The following is a 24,850-nucleotide window of genomic DNA, read 5'->3' as shown; positions in this document are numbered from 1 at the left end:
AATAAGATAGCGTTGTTGATTACATTAATGTTTCTGCCCGAATTTACTTCACACGTCAAAACGTCTCATCTCAGATGTTTCTGTGGGTTTTTCCACAAGTTGACTGACAGTTGAACGTTCAGACACTTTAAATCATCTCAGGCTGTCACACAGACTTTGGAAAAAACTTTTATTACACGTCACAATTTACAAAATGATGCAAAAATCAGTCAGGACGATGCGAAAGAGAAAACTAAAGTGATGGGAATTAAGTGTGTTGCTTGCTTGTGTGTGTGTTTTTAGAATGGCCTCATGCGTGTGCTAAGGGGCGGGGCTCTGTTCGGTGGCGTGATAGCGATGTCCAGGTAGTCCCCGATCTGGAAGCGTTGAGACTGCAGTGTCATGGAGTCATCTGCTCCCTTCCTGCCCGATAGAGTGCTGCCGATGTCTTTCAACCTAACAGAGGGAGAAGTTTTAATATACAGCACGTGGAGATGCATCATCCTGCTCCATGAACCTTCTGAAGTGTGGTACTCACTTGTATAGTTTCCCTCTGGTGTCAGGGAAGACTATAGCGAAGCTGAAATTAGTTCCCTTCTTCCTGGCCTCTGGATACACTTCCTTCACCAGGCAGGTCAGCTCCTTCAGAGTCGCATCCATCCTGAAGCACAGACAATCACATACATTCACATGTTGCCTCAAGAACTGAATCCATTCAACAGTAAAGAGAAAGAGCGAGGCGCCCGCAGCCTCACCAGGTGTATATCTGCAGTTCGCTGGAGGGAACGTTGCCACGAGAGAACTCATCTGGTCTGTGGTGTCGGCCGCTGTTGGTGGTGAACACTCGCAGCAGAAGAGGGCAGGTCTGAAACAAGCAGCAGATTCAAAACGGGGTTTAAAATGCATCACCAGCAGCTTTGCATAGAACTGTTGTGCAGTAACGTAGAGGATCAAGTAGAAAACACCGGTTTGTACATTAATATAAGGACAAATTGTGCAGAGTCACAAATGGAGGTTTTCTGGTTTCAAATCGAACGAGACCAGACTTTTTAGTTTGTTAACTTTGACAAACAAAACGTAAAAATCTTTCATTCTTAACAAACGAGTTGTTGTTTGGTGAACAGAGGACTGTGGTTAGCAACACGTTAGCACTGCTAACCTACAGAGAATTTATTTTTATCCAGGTTCCATCCTCCACTGTTTTCTACATCTTAAAACAACTTAAAGTCGATACTGATGTTGATCTATCAACGTTGATAGGTTTAATTTAGCAGCTCCAGTCGTAAAGATGCTAGCATGGAGCTGCTGGCATGGAGCTGTTAGCATGGCTACCGGACCACGTTAGCTTGGCGCTAACGGGGCTAACGCGCTAACTCTGACCTTCTCCCGGTCGATGGGCTTCTCCGGCTCCTTCTTGATTTCCTCCTGTGTGATCCGCGACTCCAGAGCCATCGCTGTTGTTCCTGATTCACTGTCGAAGATCGAGTATCGATCACTTGCAACGTCTTGTTTCCTCTGCGGCAGCAAACAGCGACGCACCGCTAATGCAGAGACGGTTTCCGTTTCCGGTTTTAATTTGTATGATATGATTGTCGCCCCCTGCTGCTGTGGAGTGTTAACGCATCGTTTCACCATCAAATTATTTCAAGTGATTACTAACAAACCAAACAAATAAATAACAAATAATAAATTGATTCATTCATTTATGTTGATAATTATGTATTTTATCACTTTTTGTACACACACATACATTAATATATTAATAATATAACTAATATGGTTTAGTATTGTGAAGGAAATTCACTAAAATGATCCGGCTGATGATCGTCTGCAGATCTTCAAGGATCAGTCGGCCGAGTTCCACCTACACGACTGAAACCTGCCATTCAGTCACATGCTGCTCTCCCCCTCACTCATTACTGCATGTGTTTGTACAGTATGTGGTTGTGGTTGTATCCTCACACTGGTTTCCTCTGTTCTCCCACGAGCCGTCTGACCAGGGATCTGACCACTTCATCAGAACGTCTGGCCTGGGCCTTGTTCTGCCTGGAGAATCCAACAGTGGCTCTTTGTGTCTGCTCCTGACACTGATATCCATTCATTGATATGCATCAGGAACATGAGTTACTGTTATTTTACCCTTAAGGACTTCATCAGAATCACCAACACCCTGTGGTAAAGTGAGGAAGTTGTTTTTTTGCGCCCACACTTCAGTAAACAGTGGGAGAAGCTGGTTGGTCACAGTCATTAGTGGCACACAGAGCGACACTGTGCTGCAGGAGGACTGCTGCCAAGTCCCAGTTTGACTCTGAGCGGCCTCCGACTCACTACCTGTGTCCAGTTACACACACACACACACACACACACACACACACACACACACACACACACACACACACACACACACTAATATGTTCTGCCTGTTTGTCATGTGTTGATGCTGCAGAGCTACTTCTTTAGTCTTTGATGAGTCGTCTTCAAACACTTCTACAATATTCTGTCACTTTTTATTTTTTGTGTCTATGGTGCAGAGTAAAGTTAGAAAACTTTCTGTTCATCCTACCTGGTTTATCTGCACTGAATACTTTTTAGTCCTGATGGTCCCCACAAGCAAAGGCTATAGAATAATAATAACAGCAATAATAATAGGGTTTTATTTCTATAGTGCTTTTAATAATGCCCCAAGACACTAAGAAATCAAAAAAACAGATAAAAACAAACACTATAAATATAAAATATATCCCCATTTATCCCATTTTTACTTCTGTGCTATGAGTCTGGTCACTTCCTCTCAAACGTTGTCTGTGAGGCTTTATTTTGAAAGTCTCAACAGGAAAACAACATATTTTATTCTGGTGATCTTTACATCTGGAGGCAAATCTTTGGCTTCATGCAGAAGAAGCAGCAGCTGCAGGTTTGTGATTACTTCACTTTATTAGATCTCATTGTAAGTGTGTGTGTGTGTGTGGGTGGATGTTTTAGTGCTGCAAAGGAGTATGCAATGAAACAATGATTTGTGAAACTTTTTACAAATAAAAACTATGTAATATGCATTACTGCAGTTGTAATATATATATATTATAGTATTCACATCAGTATAGTACCTGTAGGTTACTGTAGTATTATGGGTTTGTGTGTTGTTGCTGTTTTGTTTTCTATTGTTTACCTAATGAAATGTTTCATTTTTAACCTGTAAAGCACCTGGTAACTGTGTTTTATAACTGTTCTATATGAATAAAGATTACTATTATTATTATAATTATTACTATTATTACTATCATTGTTATTAGTGCAGTGTGTAGAGTTGTGTAGCGTCCACAGTGGGCAGAGAGGTTCATTAGTGAATCACATGAATGTTGGCACTGGCCCTTCTCTCCTCCTCCTCTCTCACTTTCTTTCCTTTTCATCCTCGTCCTCCGTCAAACTTGTCTTTTGTTTCATCGTGTGTGTGTGTGTGTGTGTGTGTGTGTGTGTGTGTGTGTGTGTGTGTGTGTGTGTGTGTGTCCAGCATGTCTTGGCCTGCTCTGTACACTCAGCTGCTCCGGGCCAACCATCACTCCACCAGTCTGGGTAAAGTGTGGCTCTCTGTGCTCTTCATCTTTCGGGTCCTGGTGCTGGTGGTGGCTGCAGACAGCGTGTGGGGGGACGAGCAGACGGACTTCACCTGTAACACACTGCAGGTACAGCACCAGCATCACTTACACCACGTGGACATATTATGTTCTAACTAATGTCACTGTCCCAGCCTCATTACAGAACGAATAAAAAGTCAAATTCATCATTAGTAAAAGCTGTTTGGTAATGTGACCAGATTAGATTTTGTTCTTTGACGTCACAGCAGCAGGAACAACACAACAGAACCTCACACACACACACACACATAAAGCCCATAAACTGTTTTATTCTGTGTGTGTGTGTGTGTGTGTGTGTGTGTGTGTGTGTGTGTGTGTGTGTGTGTGTGTGTGTGTGTGTGTGTGTGTGTGTGTGTGTGTGTGTGTTTCAGCCGGGCTGTGAGAACGTCTGCTACGATCAGTTCTTCCCTGTCTCCCACGTGCGTCTCTGGTGTCTCCAGCTCGTCTTCGTCTCCTCTCCAACTCTTCTGCTCGTCATGTATGTGTCCTATCGCAACTACAAGGACAAGAAGAGGCTGCTGCAGGTGAGTGTGTACTCACAAGTGTCAATATGTGGTTTTACACCTCCTCATACTGTGTTGTACTTCTTGTCTTGGGTGTGTGACAGGGTTCTGGAAGATCTTTTCTCAACAACAGAACCAAGGAGGAAGAGTTGGAGGTCCTGAAGAAGAGGAGACTCCCGATATCTGGCGCTCTCTGGTGGACGTACGCGTGCAGCCTGGTGTTCAGGCTGCTGTTTGAGGGAGGCTTCATGTAATATGTGATTTTCTCTCAGTCCTCCACAGAATACTGCAGATTTAGTATAAGTACAACAGCATGTGTGTGTCTCCCTGCAGGTTCGCCCTGTACGTGGTGTACGACGGTTTCCAGATGCCACGGCTGGTGCAGTGCGACCAGTGGCCTTGTCCCAACCTGGTGGACTGCTTCATCTCACGGCCCACAGAGAAAACCATCTTCATCGTCTTCATGGCCACCGCCTCGTCCATCTGCGTCATCCTCAACATGGTGGAGCTGGTCTATCTGGTTGCCAAGGCCGTCACTAGGTACAAGATGTTCCTGAAGACTTTCCCTTTGCTGATGAGTCCCAGATGTTTTTTTCCTTTAAATTAATCTAATACTCGGTGGTAATTAATCAGTGAAAACATTTATCAGTTGTTTAGTCAGTCATTAGTTTGTAACAAGTATATTCCACGTGTCTGAAACTCCACTCTTCCTCTTCTTCGTTCTTCCATGTCCGTCCTCTTGTGTTTCAGGGGTGTCGGTGGTCGGAGGGAAAGGAAATCATTCCGCAGATCCAGAAGAGAGAAGACGCAGAATAAGACAAACCAGAATTTACTTATCTCAACCTGAGGTCGCAGCCACAAGGTGGACGACACACACACGAGAGAACCACGTCCCAAAGACTCAAAACTATTCAAGGCTGCAAATACGTGGAATAAATGTGAAGTTGAGTGAAATGCAGCCAAAAGACATTTTCTATGATACTTGAATTGTGGAGATGATGTCAACAACTGAAAAGTGTATTTTCACACAAAGCTTTTTGTGATTATTTGTTGTTGATCGTAACAGTTGTTAGTGGAGTTGTAAAAGTACATTGATGAAAAGGATCAGGGGCAAAAACATAGTTTATATTTCGTGTGTCTGATCAATGTTACATTTGATGTTTGGAAAAGTTGAAAGTTATGTTGTTGATGTTATACTTGACCTGCGCCCCATGCTGTGTACTGACCTCTAGTGGTGACCAGCACAGAAATTGTCACTAGAGTGAAACCCCCCCCCAACCCTAACCCTGAGTACAGCAGCTTCTGCCCACACGTGCACTCTCACGAGCACATACACCCACCCCCCTTGTGCGCCCCCTGCACAGGGACACAGTGACAGTGGGATCGGTTCCTCACCCCCCCCCTCCCTTTTTTAGACTAGACTAACCCCTCTTCTTTTTACTCTCTCTCTCTCTCTCTCTCTCTCTCTCTCTCTCTCTCTCTCTCTCCCTCCTCTCTCACACTAATCTCACCCACTCCTCACTTTTAGTCGCCTGGAGCCCACGGGTGGGAGTTAAAAAAGAGACAGAAGAGAGAAAGAAGGAGAGAAGAAGAGGAGGAAGAGAAGTGGAGGGATCCGTGGTCCAGAGGAGGAGAGGGGTAAGAGGCAGCAGCATCATCAGGAGGAGGAGGAGGAGGAGGATGGAGTGATGAGGGAGGGAAGAGGAGGGATTATCATCCTTCCACCTGCTGGATTATCAGCACCTCACATGATGCGTCCTGACCCCGTGGGAAAAAAGGAGGACAGGAGGCCACTAATAGGCTGATGAAGTAGGCTGCATCGAATATCTGACTTTAATGAACCCTTTTTAGACTTGAGACTTTTCTGTCATTTTAAACCCATTTAAAACCGAAACAGTCATTTAAACACTGTTGATTGGCTTTAAAAGCTTTTCTACAAGTTTTCTACTTGATAAGTTACAACCTGAGGTGTTTAAGATAAGTAAGATAGATACTTGCCTTAAAGTTTCTCTTATACACTTAACATGTCAATATATTTATTCATACATGTTCAACTTCACAAGTTACATTAACAATATTGCTACCTTTAAATAAAAATAACTAATTTATCTGCATGTAGTATTTTTTAACTGTGAAAAATGAGTTATCTCAACAGCCTAAATACTTTTTCTACCACTCACCCTATTTACATTTTACTACATGAAGTGTATAATGTGTATAAAGTGCATATTTACATGTTAAAAGTTTCCATAAATATTAAAAACTGCATTGACAGTTATATTAATGTTTAATCATGCATCATTATATATTTATACAACTGTCAATGTAGTGAATGCAGGTTGTTTTTTACATTGGACAAGTTTATTCTCTTATACTTCACATCACTGCACAGTTAACACAGATTTTTCTCCCTCATTTATTAATATCTTATTTTTAAAATGATTGAAAGCAGCATTACACACGTTTTTATATGTTCATGCTACTTCATGCACCTTCATACACAACCTCTACTCACTTTATATGCACTTGTATCCACTTTGTACACTCCCTGTGTTCCTGTGTGCATTTGGACATTTAGCATCATAAAGTCACCACTGGCCGTGTTCACATGAAGTATGTGAGCTAACCCTGGTTCAAATAACTGATTTATAATATTAATGGATGTGATTCAGTTCACATGAACACTGCTCCACTCTCTGAACATCTTACAAAGTTTTCGGGTGCACGCGTCCGGCCGCACGTGAACTATTTGGTGTGTTTTAGCACAAAGACCTCTGATCCATCAGAAGCACCGGCCGGCCAGGACAACATCCATCTGGCAGCTTCTCTATTGTCTGTGGTGACAGACGGTATTTCATCACGTCAACACATCATGTATATGTACACATGCCACTGTGACACTAGATCCAAGCGTCAGCTTCATGGTTTATTGGTGTTTTCGTGTTGTTAGCTGAGCTGTAGGATTGTTTTTTTTAAGTTTCTGTATAAACTGCTTTGGTAAAGATGCTTTACATTATTTAACGAGGTGTGTTACTGTATAAATGGGTCATGGAACAGCTGCATTAGACCTTGATGAAATTTCACTCTTTGGTTTTATTATAGTGCTTCTAAAGGGAGCTGGTATTTGTCTATAACATGTGTATGCTCTTGTTTTGAGGGCAGTTTGGTGGCTGAGGATCAATCTGTGCTACTGTAACTGTGTGTGTGTGTGTCTCTCTCTCTGTGTGTGTGTGTGTCTGTGCGTGTGTGTGTGTGTGTGTGTGTGTGTGTGTGTGTGTGTGTGTGTGTGTGTGTGCGTGTGCGTGTGTGTGTGTGTGTGTATCCGTTGATCCCAGGCAAACATTTGCCCTCCTCAGCATTCCTGGGATGTGATGAGTCCAGCATTCGACCGGCACAACCTGTTATCCACTCATTCACTTCCCCCAGATCACAAACCATTGTGTCCACAGCCAGCCGGCCCTGCAGTGCACACACACACACACACACACACACACACAAATACGTGCACGTCTGCATGTAAATGTACACATATAAATTACGAAGCAGGCACATATCAGTCTCTCCTTACGTGCACAAATGCCAGCAGGTTTGCATTATCAAGTCAAAAATCTGTTCACCAGAAGGACCACACCCCAAATATTTGTGATTTAAAGGTTTGAATGGAAATTGATAAGTTGTGGAGGTTCTGTCTCAGGAGTCAGTACCTTGAACTAGACATGCAAGATGTGAGAGGTATTCACCAAACTGAAGAAGAAGGGATGAGGGAGGGACGTGAGGAAGAAGGGCAGAGATTAGGGATGAAGGGTATGAGGGGATGCAGGTTGGGATGATGGAAGAGTGGAAGAAGGGATGAGGGTAGAGATAAGTGAAAGAGGATGAATGGATGTGGGTGAGGTCGACCTTTTCTTTCCTCTTTCTCCAGACTAATGTTGTAAGAATGACACAGATTGTATTGTTCTCTTCATGTGATTAAAGTTTTGTTTCAGTCGAGCTAAAGTTCTGATTGTGTTGGACCATGACTTGACTATCAGAGTATTTAGAGGATTCATTAAAAGCAGTGAGATTCAATTCATATACGTGACCTTTGAATATAAATGAGAATATTCTGTGATCTCTCTCTTCCAGATATCGATTTTCTTCTGATCTCTGGTCGATGGATTTATCACTGACGATACAAGAATATTTTGGTAAATCTGTTCATCTTTGTTATGCTCTGTTGTCTGTGTTGTGGACTTGTTGGATTTATCAAACTGTTGCGTCTCTCCTCTCTCTCTGCAGGCTAGAAACTCGAGTGAAGCATGGGTGACTGGAGCTTTCTAGGGCGGCTGCTGGAGAATGCTCAGGAACACTCCACTGTGATCGGAAAGGTGACTGACGGTCAAACGCGATGAAAACAAACTGAGTGAGCTCATGAATCTTAACCCCTCCGTCTCTCCCACCCAGGTTTGGCTGACCGTCCTCTTCATCTTCCGCATCCTGGTGCTGGGGGCAGCAGCAGAGGAGGTGTGGGGAGACGAGCAGTCCGACTTCACCTGTAACACGCAGCAGCCCGGTTGCGAGAACGTCTGCTATGACGAGGCCTTCCCCATCTCCCACATCCGCTTCTGGGTGCTGCAGATCATCTTCGTCTCCACGCCCACGCTCATCTACCTGGGGCACGTGCTGCACATCGTCCGCATGGAGGAGAAGAGGAGGGAGAGGGAGGAGGAGGTCAGGAAGGCCGGACAACACCAGGAGGACCATGACAACCTCTATCACAACGGAGTGGGTGACGGAGGAGGTGGGAAGAAGGAGAAGCCACCGATTCGTGATGAGCACGGGAAGATCAGGATCCGCGGGGCGTTACTGAGGACGTACATCTTCAACATCATCTTCAAAACTCTGTTTGAGGTGGGCTTCATCCTGGGACAGTACTTCCTGTACGGCTTCCACCTGAGGCCGCTCTACAAATGTGGCCGCTGGCCCTGCCCCAACACTGTGGACTGCTTCATCTCCAGGTGAGAGGAGTTGATCACAGGACATTTGACCCTTGTGTTGGAGAGTTAAGGTGAATGTTGGGGTCATGTATTTACTCCTGATAGTTAAGGTCTGGGTATGAAGCCAATCTGTCAGTGAGTGTCTTCACTAAAACTACTTTGGAACTCCGGAGATTCACCGCGAGCGAGTGGGCGGGTTGATGACGTTTCTAACAGGATGCAAAATAAAACAATATAAATATCTCAGGGTGAAATTGTTAACACAAAATATGTGATCTTTTGGTGCTGCCCCCCTCACCTGTCGGCTCGTATCTCAAATGAAACAGAATACCTCTGTTATACAGTTTCCTGTCACCTGTGAGTTTAATCTGTTTTTGTTTCTCCTCCGAGGCCGACTGAGAAGACCATCTTCATCATCTTCATGCTGGTGGTCGCCTGCGTCTCTCTGCTGCTCAACCTGCTGGAGATCTACCACCTGGGCTGGAAGAAGGTCAAGCAGGGCGTCACCAACGAGTTTGTGTCCGACAGCGAGTCGCTGCTGCTGTGTGCGGCCCGGCGCAGAGACGCACAGACGATACCCGAGCAGACCTCGCCATCGGTGCTCAACTGTTTGTCGGCGTATGCCAGTGTGGGCGCGGCGGGGGGCGGAGACGCTGAGGGAGGAGCCTACAGTCCAACAGAAGAAGCCTCCAGAGGTTTGAGCCCAAACATGGCCGCCGAATCTTTGCCGGCTGAGCTCAAGATGGATGGCGCCCCGTTCCACCCAGACGACTTCCTGTTGGAGAGGCTGCCCACTTCCTTTTATGGCAATGGAGACACAGTGAGCGTTGGAAGCCGCGGGCAGCTGAGGGCGATGGAGCAGAACTGGAGCAACATGGCACTGGAGCTGCAGAATCTGAATGGAAAAGACTCCTTCTACCCTCCTCCTCCTCCCTCTCCTCCCACCTCGGCCTCCTCCTCCCCTCAGGGGGAGATGACCCCACCGCCTCCTCAAGAGGTGCAACGCTCCATGTGTCCCACGCTTCCTCGTAATACCCCTCTGTACCCCCTCATGGTGGAGGAGAGGGCGTTGGATGAGGAAAACACTGTCGCCACAGCTCCTTGGATGGTCCCGCACGACGACTTCACCGTGGTTACCAGGGCGGAGATGCATCAGCCTCCATGTGCTGCGGCGACAGACATTCGGAAGCCAAGTCGGGCCGGCAAGAGCGGCTGCGTCCGAGCTCGCCCGGATGACCTGGCAGTGTAGCTGCAACACACACGTGCACAACCGTACACACACGCCTTAAAAACCTACAGTTCATATGCAGTTTTTCTCATGAAACTCCACAAGCACATCCTCCAGAAGAAGACTGACGCTCTGAGGCAGATGTTGAGAAGCAGCTGGAGTCGGCTGCTCGTCTCTATCTCAGAATTACCAAGCAGAGGAAGGAGTTTGGCCAGATTACAGCGACACATCTGTAAACTCACTGTTCTGGCCACACTCCCTCTCACACACACACACACACACACACACACACTCTTTGTAAAGGAGTTGCAGGAAGGTACAGGCCCATGAAATGGGAATCACAGACACACACACTCACAGTACATATATATATATATAAAACCAGTATAAAGGTGATGATGATAGGTTTGGAAGCGGAGAGGCAGCGATATTCTTTCATTTTCATCTTTTTACTTTTATCTCTTTGCGGCGACATCACACGAGAGGTTTGCACTTTTGTTTCTTTCTTTCTTTTTTCTTTTTGTTGCGTGACGGTGGAGCTGTGTGTTTGTCCAACTGTGCGTTTGTGTGCACAGCGTTGACCCGGCCTGTCATTTCAATGAAGAGAGGGATGCTCCGACTGAAGCTGTCCCACCCTGAGACATAGTCCTTAGGCTTCCCAGGCTGTGTGTGTGTGTGTGTGTGTGTGTGTGTGTGTGTGTGTGTGTGTGTGTGTGTGTGTGTGTGTGTGTGTGTGTGTGTGTGTGTGTGTGTGTGTGTGTGTGTGTGTGTGTGTGTGTGTGTGTACCTTCAGTTGTTTCCGTGTTTACTAGATGACATCTCTGCAGTTATATCAGGGTTAACTATGCAAAGTTTATAAATATGTAAATATATAATGATTAAAGTATTAATAGATGCAACAGGATATTTAACTAAACTACATATGTTTTAAAAAAAAGTTGTGATCAAGCTGCAGAAAGATTTGACTCAGAAATCCAAAGATGCTTCAGCGTTTCCTCCCATTGGCTCCACTGGTCACTTTATACAAAAATCCAATGTTGGAACAGTTGATGCAAATCAAGAAATCTAAAGTATTGAAGCGTTGCAACTTGAACAGAGCACAACGATCAGTTCAGCTTCTTTCTGGTGCTTGTGTTTGCAGTGTGTTGCAGAAGTGTCGAGCTCTCCTCGGTGCAGGCGGACTCCAAGTTATATACTTATAGAGCTGTAGAATGAACAGTAGCTTTTAGAGCCTTTTCAAAACAAGAGCAGTATGATCTACCAAAGTGATTTTATTCTTCTGTTAGTTCTTTACTGATATCCCACATAAAATGTTCATTTTCCTGTTCTTTAATTCCTGCCAAAAAGAAAGAAAAAATATATTTTTTATTTAAAATGGCCGATATAAATTCAGTTGTGTTGCAGCAACTTCCCAACAGCGTTTACACGAAGCATCTGCTGATCCATGAACTTCTTTCTGCATCAGAACCTTTGGCACTGAGATCATTGGCCCCTCAAGGTGTAGTTCTACAAATCCTAATTGTTTCCTTAGTTTTAATGTTGTCATGAATGCAACCACTTCTACACACCATCATAAACATTAGTTAATAAAGTATTATTATAAAGCATATATATATATATCTTTATATATACATTTTTGAAGATCTGACCCCTGAACCCTAACAATCATGGCTCCAACCCCGAGATCAGTTTTACAACATTTTCATGAATCTACTGTGAAGAGAGAATTCCACAAAAAGACATTATGTTGAACTTTGTCTCTAAACTAATTTTTCTTTATTTTTATTGCTGATTATTTTTCAGAATCTTGTTGTTTCCGAGCTGTTCCTATTACCTTTAAAATGTAGATAAAGATTTGCACATTTAGATAGTTAGGGGCGTTGTTATGAAGATGTGAAGATATAAATAGAAAAGACAAAATAACAAATAGTGTCCCAGGAGGGAGGATATGAAGGATTTTAACATATTTGTGTTTTTTCATGGGAATAATACGATGGGATTGACACTTGGAATGGACAAGAAAGTTTTCTGTACTGAAAATGGATTGGGAGACATAAACACTTTGGAATACAGATGTTGTGTGGTGGGATTTTTTTACAAACTGGGACAAGCCCCCCCGCTGTTACTCCCACTGTAAAAAAAGTGTCTTTGAAGAGAAGTGCCTTGCGTCGGAACCTTATGTGAAAGAACATGTTGATGTAAATGTTCATTTACCTCAGATGTTTACAGAACTGTTACTGAATAAACTTTTTGTATCACACTGGTTTTCTGTCATGGTTCGTGTTTTCTTTGAGGATAAATAAACCCAAACACTCGATCCTGTGGGGACTCGATTGTAGAATGAAATGACACTGGAACTGTTTGAAGAATAGATTCACTACAGTTAACTTTCATCTCTCAGCTGTGTTTGTTGTGGAAGAAGAGTTTTGTTCTCCGCTTGGGAAAGAACTCAAGAAACAAGCGAAATGCATCAAAAGGTTCAAAACTATCGTATCTGTTGGGATCAAACAAATACAAATCTAAGTATCTACGATTTGGAAAAAACATCTCAGACTCTCAAGAAAATACAATTAAATAGAATAAATAAAAGAATGCATGTTGATTAAATTGACCTAATAATACATTAGAATGATCTCAGCTCCACTCATTAATAATACTTGTTAGCTGTGAGTGTACGATGAGAACTGTCCATACTGTCTGCTATGCATGCGTGCACGTGCACTGGTGTTTCTATGTGCACTTGCATGTGTGTTTTGTGTGTGTGAGTGTGTGTGTGTGTGTCCATGGCCTCGCCCATCAGGCTGTGCTGAGGCCAGCTCTTCTTTTATGTCTGCTCAATGTCCCGGGGATTTTGGTTGAACAAAACCTCTGCAGGGAGTGAAAAGGCCTTGAATGCCGACTAATACCGTCCCGACCTCTGGACTCCTGCAGGCCGCTGCGTACGTGTCTGTATGGTCCAACGTGACGGCTTGTATAAGTACTGTATATTATACTGCTGAGAGGGACCAGGACTCACTCAGTAAAGCAACCGGCACCAAGGCCAGATTAGGAGTATTATTGTAATTCACATCAAAATATACAACCTCATAGATTTAAATTGTATAAATATGTGTGATTGTTTTACATCAAGATCCATAAATGAGCAGGAAATTGAACCTGAATGAAGACACGAGCTCCCAGTAACACTCTGATTCATCCAGAGGGAACATGGACGTGTTTAGATGTATTTTGTGATGAACGCTTGGTTTTTATTGGCAGGAAACGTGTCTGTGACTCTGTTGTGGCTCAGCTGTGGAATATTACTCCATTTCCACGAAGCCTTTTATGTTTATTAAACCTTTTTCTTGCAGGAAATAAAGTGCTTGCATCCACACTTGCATGAAACTTGCATTGCAGCTAGTTTAAGGCAGGTTCCTTTGCATCGTGTATTAAATGCAAAATACCAACTTGGATTTCAACACATTAATTATATATGCAGATGTGTGCACGTGCTTTTATACATTTTTAATTAATGACTGATCGTTCTGTTGCCTGCTCATTTAGAAATGATAATTCATCTTGTTACAGAGCTCGTCTTGGTTTTACAGGGAATCTGATTCGGCCCTTATCACATTCATTTGAGCAGTAGGCCCTCTAGTGGCCAAACTCTGGAATTATTTTGTGAACCTCCCTGGGGTCTTTGTTCGGTTTTCAATGAGTTAAAGTAACAAACCAGAAATAAATGCTTCCAGTAAATTTTAGAAACGCTTTTAATTGTTTCTTGATTTCTTTTTAAATGTTAACTATTGTTTGGCTTCAGTTTTTCCTCTTTAATGTGTAAAGCACCTTGTTACTGTGTGTTTAAAGGTGTTAAATAAAGTTTATAATAACTACAACTGACAGATTCAGATTCTTTCCACATTTTATTCGTCAAACCTTCCAGTGAAGAAGCGAGATGATTCCATGCCTCAGATTTTGATGATGATGGTGTAGACGTCAGCATTTGATGCAAACACTGTCTCCCTGTTTTGTTTGGTAAGATCCCTGCCTCCTATGACTGACACCCCATCATCTCTGTGGTGATATCCTCAGCCACAGGAGCCATTCTGCCCATAGCCAGTAACATGGGGCTGTCATAGTGGTAATACTGGGAGCCCTTGAAAACATCAACTCCGTTTGGACCACACAAACCAGCATCCAAGTCGGATAAAGGCAAGGGGAATGTTTCGGTCACCACCCTGGGCGTGGCGGTGAGGTCGATGTCATGCATCACTCGTCCTGTTGAAAGGAAAATGAGATGTTTGTTGATCACATGCAGGCAAACATCGAACTTATTTACAGTTGAATTTATTTTACCTTGGATGATGTGGACCTTCTGGTCGTCGGGACAGACGAAAGCAGCGTCCACGCGTCCTTCGATGCCCAGCTCCTCCTTCAGGGATTTGGGGTAGCCTTCAACCAGGGTGTAGTGAGCTCCTGCTTTATAGATGTAAACCTCCTCGTCCTGCAGGGGGAACCAAAAAGGACATTCAACACCTTTCTGAAGACAGCACGAGGACGTGACGGCCACCTGAAGATCTACCTTAATCATGTAGAATTTGTCAGTGTAAGAGAAGACGGCGTCCACCCCGTTGGCCACCTGGCTCCACGACCTGGTGATGGGGAAGGCGTGAAGCCCGTCACGGCGAGTGTCCAGACGCATGTAGATTGGGCCTGAGCACAGTGGGGACAATGTGGAGAATAAAGTTTATTTTCAAAATAAAGCTCTGCATCTCCCACTTTTGTTTTGTAAAATTTGGACAATAAAGTTAAAAAAAATGTACATGGGCGTGTCTAAACGGGCGTGGTCTACATGGGCGTGGTTTGTGGTGGGTGTCGGCTTGATTTCATTTCCTGTTTGTTGGAGGAAGTGGAGACACATCGTCCATCTTTATTTTTAGTCCATGGAAACAATCACCTTCTGGCTCCTGTTTGTACAAGCTGCTTTCACACAGTGTCTATGGTAAGAACAGTCAGCAGTTGCTTAGCTTAGCTTAGCAGAAATACACTGAGAAACAGCTGTTCCATCACCACCGACTAGTAGCAGCCAGGTCCATCACTCTTTTCGGTCCCCTGGAAACATTTCCAGTGTCGTTTTCACGATTTCCTTTTCCTAAAGTTACTAAAAATGCTGCTTACGTGAATCATACCTGCAAACAAATATGTTTTCCCCGTGACGTCAGTGGTGATGGCGTCTAATTTGATCTCACTGCATTTAGGGATTTTGTAATCTCCTCCGTGTCCTGCAGTGAAAAACAGAGAGGACACATTTATAAAGTAAATACTTGAATCTAAATGATGTAGGATTTGAACCAGACATCTTTCCCTGACTCACCGAAGTTGTCACACTTCATGAAGTAACTGCGGGCGTCTTTGGGGTACAAGCCTCTCACCACTCCAGTCACCGGGTCGAACCTGGTGAAGTTGTGCCCATTGAAACAGTAGTAGTGCTCCAGCCAGCGTAAAGCCGAGGTGCAGACGGGCAGATGGGACCACGTCTTGGTCTTCACCGTCTTCGTGGCAATGTCGTACACGTGCACATCGTGTCCTGTGAGGAGAGAGAGAGAGGCTTTCAATCATCTCCACCACTCGGTCATTCATCTACTGTAATTAGAACACATTGGATTTGATAATATTTGATGATGTTGGGCTTCGTTCAGCAACATCTTCTGCAGACTTCAACCGATTTAAACCTTTCAAACATGGAAATGTTCGGGACATTAAATCCTTCGACCTTTAGGTGTGTTCTCTTTCTCAAACACTGAGATTTCTCTGCCATATAATAATGAATCTGAATGCAAACACACCCTTGAAGAACAGAACTGAGTCCGCCATGCACTCTCCGGTCGGACACTCCGCAGCAGCATCCAGGTGAGAGGGGACTCCTGGGAAGTCCTCCTGGATCGCCTTCGGATAACCCTCCACCAGAGTGTGGTTGTAGTAGCTGAACACTTTGTCATCCTGGAGGTTAGAAAAGAAACATCTGTCTCTCCATCTGATCTTTGTTTTTCTTTAACAGACTTGCACTAAATTCATCTGAGGGTCGTACCAGGAAGAAATAGATGTGATCATGTTCCTCTGGGTTCTTTGTGTTGTGCATGCGGAACGCAGCGTCTACATGGCCGATGTGATGGACGTCGTCCAGCTCCTTGAACAACTCGCTGGAGAGCTGAGCTGGAGCACGGAAACCCTTCCACAGGTGGGCGCCTGAGAGAACCTTCTATTGTTATACTTTTTATAAACATTACAAAAAGGTTCTTTGATAAAGAGGCTGATAAACTGAGGGGGTTCAAGCTTAATTTAAGATTCACCTTTAAAGAAGAAATGGCTTCCTTTCTCGTCAGGAGTGATGGCATCAAACTCGATCCCTTCACACCGGTCTGGAACAGCAGCTCCATCTTTATTCCACAATTAGAAATAATACAACTTAAATAACCACTAATGCTCATGAAATTATGTTTTTTCTAAACGTGTGAGGCTTGTTGCAGAGATATATGATCATTTAAAAACCCACCGTCAGCGGCTGGATCGTGTGGAGGCCTGTGAAGGAGCAAAAAGATCAGAGTTACTTTTCATTTTCCAAAATCCTCCAGTCAGAGAACAGGGGAACAACCAGTGATTCAGGAAACATGACAACACAGCTTCTCTTGTGTTTGTTCAACTGATCCACAGATTGAACTTTGAACCAGCAAACAGAGTTCTTCAAACTACTGGTCAGTGACTTGCAACTTTACTTTACATTCTGCACTGGTTTCAAACTGATAAGAGAGCAGCAGGTTAACCCTAACCCTAATCCACCAAAAAGATTATATCTTTAAAAAACATCTCCTTATTAACATGTATGTTCATAAACCCATTTGTTTTTCTATCCCTTTATTTATACGTGTGTTTGTTGCTGTTTTACAGAACAGGAAAATATGTGAGAAACTTAAAAATGTGAAACTAAATCCAATGAGAAATTGTGTCACAGCCTTCCAGTCTAAATGACATATCGTGAGTGATAATTAATTCAAGTAAGATGATTAATACTCACGCTGGTGCTCCACTCACGGAGGCTAGTGCCAAACCCAGAAGCAGAAATCTGGTGAACAGGTTCATGCTGTGGTCCTGATGAGTCACTGTGGACGAGTAGCTGTGCAGCAGCTGGATCTGCACTTTTATACTGAAGTGTGTGTGTGAACATGTTAGGTAACTCCGTGTGTGTTTGTTTGCGTAGATGATGATGGGGCTGCCGGGAATTGTGTTGTTGCAAAAACAGGGGATTTCATGATGATTCAGAATCGTTCGTTCCAATTTACCCATTTGATGATTTCTTTATTTTATAAAAGTGGAAATTTCATGTGCAGCTATAGAATAATGTTGGTATCTGTATTTAATGTTAAATATTAATGCTTCAGGAAATCTGTATATTTCAAATGAATTTATCATTTATTTGTGTCTAACATGTTTTTTTGGACAAATATCCAAAAGCTCATGCACATAACCTTTGAGATTGTGTGGTAATGTGTCAATAACAGATACAACTTCTAAAAAGTCTTTTCAATATAGATGTAATAGATATTTAGAATTTGTACTTGTTAAACCACTTATCAGTTTAGATTAATACTATTTAACACATTATAGTTTTGTATTTACAATAATTTCAGAATTTAACTTTCTATTTGCCAAGTATCAGTAGCCAGTAAAAACAAAATCGTGCAAAATTGGATTAAACATAACAAAGTTTAATTCTTTTTACTCAGAGAAACAGTCAAAAATCCTTCAGCTCCTCCCACAGTCAACTGAAAAGTTTGATTTGCAGGTTATACAAAGTTCTCACATTTGTCTCGATTACTGATTAATTCAATCTTTTGCAACATGAGCGTGATTCACTAAACAATCAACTATCAATCAGGTACAAAGAATCAGGATTCACCAAATGTTGGAAACACTCAGGGTCAATTTAAAAACATGCAATAGTATTATTTATCTACTACTTGTATTGTTTCTGTGCTGAATAGGTGTAAGAAAACAATTTGTGCTTCTACGCTTGATTATCATAATGAATAAAATCATGACCCAGTATCTCTATAAATCTCAGATTATAACATGTAAGAGGTAGAGGCTGTAAATTCAACTCAAAGAAAATCACATCATACATTTCTGATACAAATATAATCCCTCTCTTGTTAGTGATTAGTCTGAGATCCATCCACATCTCTCTCTGTCTTCCTCTGTGGTTTATTTGTAGCGGTAGATCTTGACGCAGTGGTTCATACTGTCCGACACCACCACGTGTCCGTCAGGCAGCAGAGCCAGACCCCTCGGACTGCTCAGGTGCTCGCTCACCAGAGGCCAGCCCAAACCCTTAGACGGGTAGTAAAGGACTCGGTGGTGCTGCTTTCCCCAATCTGCCACCAGGACGTCCCCCTCGCCGTCGATGCAGAGGCCCCAGGGGCAGGTGAGGACGGGCCCCAGGCCAGAGCACACGCCCAGGATTCGGATAGTCTTCCATCCAGGCTCCAGGACTCGAATGCACGGGACGCGTCCACTCTCGTTGCCTCGCTCTGACACTGCCATGAGCCCGGTGGAGAGACAGGCCGCCACCAGGTAGGGTCGGTGGTACCCGGTCACCACTGTGCGTTCTAGCCTGGACCCGGTTTTGGCCTCCAGTTTGAGGGCAGTTAAAGTCCCGCGCTTTATGTCAGCCACGATGAACTCATCTTGACGGTTGACTGTCACGCCTCGGGGAGCGTCCAGCTCTTCGTTGGTGGAACCAATCGTTGTGCCTCCGAACGTTTGCAGGAGGCGTCCGTGACGGCTGAACACCAGCACAGCCCGTTCAGCAGCGCAGGTCAGAGCGATGAGGCCCTTTGAGTTCACAGCCACGTCAAAGTAGTTACAGATACGAGAAGATCGTTCTGATCCTGAAGGAGACACCTGCTGCACCACATTCTTCTGGAGGTCAGTCACCTGGATGCGGGCGTTTCCACAGTCCACCACAAACAGCTGCCCTTTGGCCGATGCATGGACGCCGCTCGGCAGGTTGAAGTCAGTGCGGCCGGATCCTTGTTTTCCAAACTGTTTGACCAGATAAGCTGAGTCCAGAGCAGTCGAGCCGCCCTCCTCCTCCAGGTCCCTCAAAGCTGGCACCACTTTCTCCTTCTCTTTGTTGTGTGGTTGTGATTCCTTAACTTGTAATTCATCCCCTTCAATAGCCGACATAGACAGAGATCTGCTCACACGGGTTAAACCTGAACCCTGTGGAACACGAGCCTGGGATCTCAGCTGTTGTTTATCAGAGCTGATGTTGTTCCTCTCAGATTCTGTGGCGTTTCCTCGGACTCCTTCACGAGCTGAAGGTTCAGAGGCGAGTCGCATTCTGTTCACCTTCCTGAATCCTCTGCTGTCACTCTTGTTGAACAAAGGGCGTAGTTTACCAGAGAGATCAGCAGTGGACATCGAGCGGCTCTGCTGCTGCTTCAGAGATCCATTAACAGGTGTATTCACAGTATATGTGTAACTGGAATCCTCACTGTCCACTGGTGATGGAGGGCTTCCCACATCCACTGATGATTCACTGGAGATCTTGGCTTTTAGAGACCGAGGACGACGTCCGGTGGAGAGATCTACGAGACTGTGAGTGGAGAGTGAAACTTTCCTTCTCTGCTTTGGAGATGTTGCCACATCACAGCGTCTGTCATCGGTTCCTTCAGGAGAACAGGACGGTTCCTCACATGAGACCAGGGTCTTTTGTTTCCTCCTCCCCTTCAGTGAGGAGCACCTCTGTGTTCCACTGTGTCTGCCATCAGATTCATCACCTTCAGATTCTCCTTGACTGGACACTGGTGGGATGGAGAGGAAGAAATCCTGCCCCTGTATGTCTGAGCCCACGGACTCCAGGTCTTCATCTTGAGACGACTCCGACACTCCTCGGTGTCTTAGAACGGGCGACTTCAGCTCATCCTCATTCTCTGTGGAGCTTGATGAGTGTAGTTTCCGGACAACGCGTATTTTTGTCCCATCTGGACTGGACCTCTGTCCACCTCTGGGTGGTTGTGGCTCCTTTCGGATTTCCAGAGGGGTAAGGTTTAAAAAGGCCGTGTCCCCTGAGTGCAGGGCACACTTCTGTCCCTGGACTCCACAGACACCGATGGGATACGTCATGCCTTGTTCACAAACAACAACTTCCCCTAAGCTCAGGGTCTTGGACTCAGGACTTGGTAGGAAACTGACTCTTTTCAGTGTCAGAGAGATTTCCCACGGCTGGGTGACCTCTGCCACGCCTCTCTGCAGCTGACTCTTGTTGGATCCAGCAGCAGAACTTCCCCATCTGTGGATCTGTTCCTTCAGTTGTCCCATCTTTCTAAACTGCTGGTCAACAAGTGACTGCACGACCCGCACGGCTGCAGCATTCTCCCTCTTCACCTGACTGAGATGCCGCTGGGCTTCTCTGTGGTCCTGCTCGATCTTCTCAAGAAGACGCCCCTCCTCCCTCTGAGCCTCAATCGCCGCATTGTCCAACTGGCGGTTCACCTCCTCCACCTCGGCCTGCTGTCGCTCCCGGAGGCCCTGCAGTTCTTTCTCTCCTTGCTCCAGGTTGGAGAGCGCCTGAGTCACCCAGGGAGGTGGTGAAGTAAGAGACACGGGGGAGAAGACCGACTGCCGTGGGGTGAAAGATGGGGGAGGTGGGGAGGTCGCATCTCTGCGCTGTGGAGTGGTTTGTGTGAGCAGGGCTGAGAACCCAGGGAGGGGTCTTCTCTCTGAATGAGACCGCATCAACATCGTGCTCTGAAAAGTCCTGCTGCCTCTAATGGGGTTCTGTTGCTTTTGTCTGGAAAGAGAGGAAATGCAAAAGAACCCATCAGAACCCGAATGAAAGGTTCAGTGTTACAACATTTGTTTTGTAGCTTTGGGGAAAAGGACACTTGGGTCCTGAATCTCAGTCCTCGCCATGATCGCCACCTTGTAATGTTTTGTAATCCAACTCTTTGTGTGTGACACATAAACCCAGTGAACATTTGTGTCGCTGTTTTAAAACTGGGACACACACGGTTCCCTTTCATTGCAACTTTATCTCACCTGCACAATATTCAGTTTCTCACCAGACTCCTAAGTGCTCTCAGGTAACCACTGTCCCCAGGTCAGTGTTGTATTCAGACTGATCTCTGTAACAACAACGTCCTCAAATGGATGGGGAAGAGTCAGAATTATATGAATTCATCAGTATTTATAGATATTTACGACATCAAGGCTAAGTTGTGTCGTTACCTCCACATCTTTGAACCCTAAAAGTCCCAGATAGTTGCTTCCAAATGCAGCACAGACGCCCATTGTCCCTGTCGGTGGAAACAGGAGAGCTTCTCTGCTCAGGGCATTGAAACTGAGCTGCGTCTTTCATCACCGGCACCAGGTATGTGAGCGGCTGCCAGGACAGGGGTCACGTCTGGCTGTTCTCCACCCGCCCTTTAAAATGGATCATATTCTGAGGCGACAATTGTGGTCGTACTGTATGTTATCGGTGTGGGCCTGGAGGTGAAGAGCCGTTTATTCCCCCTGGAGCTAAACAACAAGGACAACGTGGAGAGGTGTCAGTTTACCTGGGTCACAATTAGGTCCCTCTGGAAACATGGCCCCTCAGAGTGTCAGTGAATGGACAGAATCTTGTTCCCATGTTTGAGAAAGATGTTATCATTCTTGTGACATTTGTTGTAATTCAGGACAGTTTTAAAGTTTAAAAAACAGCTCAACAACAGGAGAAAGTTGGAGATGGATGGAGGCGATGCTCAGGTGGAGGTGAGGCATCGACCTGTTGGTCGGAATGAGGGCGAATGTCGGCTACGTCTCAGAAACAAATCCCGGTCACTGTCCGAGGCCTCTGGGCCGTCTCGTGTTCCCCCACTTTAATGTTGAATGAGAGGCACAAGTTGCTAAGTTACCGGTCGGCCTTTGCTGAGGTGCTGGGACCTTAGAATAAATGATAGCATTCATAATTGAGAGGATTATGCAGGATGTCCAGGAGCATTCCAGCGTTTCTGAGCTGAACAATGGAGACATTCAGCACAAGTAACAGAGCTGGAACATCACAGGTAGAGAGCTCTTTGAACTTTGAAATGAAACCACCGCACTCGGCTGCAAAAAGAAATCTGTAAACAGCAAATCTCTAGAAAACCTTTTAGTCATTTTTAAACTTTAGCTTTAAGGATCCATCATTTTCATCAGAAATGTGAGATTGTATCAGAGCATTATGAGATATTGTATTTCAAATTTTAAAGAAGGGACTGTCCTACCTGAACTCAAGGTGCGTGCTTCTTCCTCCGCTGCTCTCTCTCTCTCTTCTGTCCCCCCCGACCTGTCGTTCTTCCTCCCACCACCTCTGTCTGTCACTCCCCCATCCCTCCGTTCTCCCCTCCCTCTTTCTGTCATTGCTTTCCTCGCAGGTTGTTGTGCAGGTTTACAAATCCATTTTTCCCTGTACACGTATATTGATTAAATATGTAGGTCGGTTTAATTCCCTGTTACAAACAATAGCTAAAGATGAATAGTGTTGCTTTAGTTGATGTCTACTGCACATGTACATTAACATCCACACATTTTGCAAGTTTATTCTTTTGAGGTCACTGAAAAATCATAAACCTGTTTTCCCCAAGTCCTTGTGGAAGAACGTTGAAAATATTCAAGGTCTTTTATTTGTCAGCTGCTCAGAGATTCAAGGTAAAACCTGCAGTGAAACGTGTGAAGGGCTCGGTTTCTGTTTCTGTGCAGAAAAACCAAAGAGATTAAAAAGAGGGAAAAGATAAATAAGATTAACAATTAAGGGATGTTTATATATTAACATGTTCTTAGTAAAAGAAATACAGAATAAAAATAGAATAAGAAATAATAAAATAAGATAAGAATAAAAAGTGTGTGTGTGTGTGTATACAGTATATGTGTGAATATAAATATATCTTATTAGTTATTTCTAAAACAACTAATTTCCAGTAAAATATTCACAGTTTAAATTGAGCTGCTGTGCGTGTGAATGTGCACTGATAATACCTCTGATGTGTAAAATGACAGATTTATTATTTAATTCATATTTTGTACAGAACAATATTACTAATTCAGCCTGTTAATTAAAATTATAAAGTTTGTTTTTCTAATCATGACGTTACAATGTTTCGCCACTAGATGTCAGTAAATACAAAGCATCAAAATGAAGAGGACCTCAACAGTCTTTCAAATTAAATGTTCTTAAAATAAGAGAATACATCTTATACTGTAGTAAATATATATATATATATATAACGACAATCCATCTAACTAACTTACTACATAGAAACAAAGTACAGGGATACTGAGGGATTTTAATCCTTAATGTTATCGTATTCATCTTCTTTATTTATGTCCAGGCCTGAATCTTAAAATAGAACCTGGAGCGAAATGAAGAGACGCATCAAATGCATTGAGTTAAATTAAGGTTAATTTCCCACACGTCACTGTTCTGCAGATGGCTGAGTGTGTTCACGTCGCTTTATTTCAGAGGAATCCGTGTGCAATCTGTTGCAGGTCTGCACAGGACACTCACAACGCACTGAGCAAGGTTCGCTCCCAATTAGAGAATCACACGTTTATTTTACCTTCATATGTTCGAACGTGTAATTTCAACCTCACTGGTGGAAGCTATGAAGAAGAAGAAACACCGGGTATATGTGATGTGCAGCTTTCACGGCAACATTCACTCTATGTCCCTGACTTTGTTATATAAAAAGAAATCTTTCTTTTTCCTTTGGTGGAGGTTTGAGATGTGACACGGAAAAATAATGACGTTGAAAAGAGCATTTTCAGTATAATTATCAGTGTAATGTTCTTTCTATGTAGAAATGGTGGCTTCTTTCCCCTTTAAGCACAAGAGGAAAGTACATTTATCTCCTTTTTTTATTTGTATCCTCTGTTATCAGACTGTTTCCGAGCCTCCTCAGATTTTAACTTTCAGGCTTTTTAGATGAAGCAGTGTCACCGATATTTCTCTTGTCTTAAGATCCAACTTCGTCCCACCAATTATCACACGCCCAAATGCAGCGTTGCCCCCTGGACACAGACGGGTCTTGAGCCATCAGTGTTGCTGCATGTCACACAGGGTCCTACAGGCCCGGCCGGCTCTGGTGTTGTGACTGATTATTTCTATCTTCCGCTCTGTCAGGAGAGATGGGAAATTATATGGGCCTAAGGTGGCGCTCCGTTATTGATATCACTGTTAAAACTCCCAGATCCAGCTGCTCGCCTCGCCCCTGCAACATCACCACAATTAAATCTGCACGCCGCTCCGAGCCCGTGTGTGTGGCAGAGAGTAATAGGCCCAATAGTTACTGTAACAGAACAATAACGTGATTCAGCATGGCAGCACGAGAACCACACATGTACTGTATGTATATATATCGTAAGACAAGGAAGTTAATGGGTTATTATTAAAGCTCCTAAACAAATGGAAACATCACAGGGAATCAGGTGCAAACAAACAATTAAAAATAAAGTCTGCTCGCTCTCACAGAT

The 24,850-nt window shown here is 44.1% G+C and overlaps 4 protein-coding genes across 4 annotated transcripts; 2 read left to right on the top strand and 2 right to left on the bottom strand.

Annotated features, from left to right (window-relative positions):
* Positions 1-155: 155 nt before the first annotated feature.
* On the bottom strand, positions 156-1,558 carry sap18 (Sin3A-associated protein). Its single transcript, XM_035150027.2, has 4 exons — positions 1,360-1,558; positions 735-844; positions 518-640; positions 156-435 (listed from the first exon to the last, which is right to left on the bottom strand). The coding sequence occupies exons 1-4, from the start codon at positions 1,429-1,431 to the stop codon at positions 279-281; spliced, it is 462 nt and encodes a 153-aa protein (XP_035005918.1). The 5' UTR covers positions 1,432-1,558; the 3' UTR covers positions 156-278.
* Positions 1,559-2,858: 1,300 nt separating this feature from the next.
* Positions 2,859-5,068, top strand: LOC118103270 (gap junction beta-2 protein). Its single transcript, XM_035150019.2, has 6 exons — positions 2,859-2,893; positions 3,488-3,659; positions 3,983-4,135; positions 4,219-4,364; positions 4,448-4,654; positions 4,865-5,068. Exons 2-6 carry the CDS (start codon positions 3,489-3,491, stop codon positions 4,959-4,961), a joined length of 774 nt encoding a protein of 257 aa, XP_035005910.1. The 5' UTR covers positions 2,859-2,893; position 3,488; the 3' UTR covers positions 4,962-5,068.
* Positions 5,069-8,412: 3,344 nt separating this feature from the next.
* LOC118103245 (gap junction alpha-3 protein) lies at positions 8,413-10,339 on the top strand. The gene is made up of 3 exons (XM_035149980.2): positions 8,413-8,481; positions 8,558-9,111; positions 9,481-10,339. The coding sequence occupies exons 1-3, from the start codon at positions 8,413-8,415 to the stop codon at positions 10,337-10,339; spliced, it is 1,482 nt and encodes a 493-aa protein (XP_035005871.1).
* A 3,868-nt stretch (positions 10,340-14,207) lies between these two features.
* On the bottom strand, positions 14,208-17,476 carry hpxb (hemopexin b). The gene is made up of 10 exons (XM_035149987.2): positions 17,370-17,476; positions 16,851-16,876; positions 16,648-16,734; positions 16,386-16,543; positions 16,144-16,297; positions 15,672-15,884; positions 15,487-15,579; positions 14,880-15,010; positions 14,654-14,801; positions 14,208-14,575 (listed from the first exon to the last, which is right to left on the bottom strand). The coding sequence occupies exons 1-10, from the start codon at positions 17,432-17,434 to the stop codon at positions 14,349-14,351; spliced, it is 1,302 nt and encodes a 433-aa protein (XP_035005878.1). The 5' UTR covers positions 17,435-17,476; the 3' UTR covers positions 14,208-14,348.
* Positions 17,477-24,850: the final 7,374 nt, after the last annotated feature.

The sequence above is a fragment of the Hippoglossus stenolepis genome, chromosome 24, assembly GCF_022539355.2.
Source record: "Hippoglossus stenolepis isolate QCI-W04-F060 chromosome 24, HSTE1.2, whole genome shotgun sequence".
Lineage (NCBI taxonomy): Eukaryota > Metazoa > Chordata > Actinopteri > Pleuronectiformes > Pleuronectidae > Hippoglossus > Hippoglossus stenolepis.
This window is presented reverse-complemented; position numbering and strand designations above follow the sequence as displayed.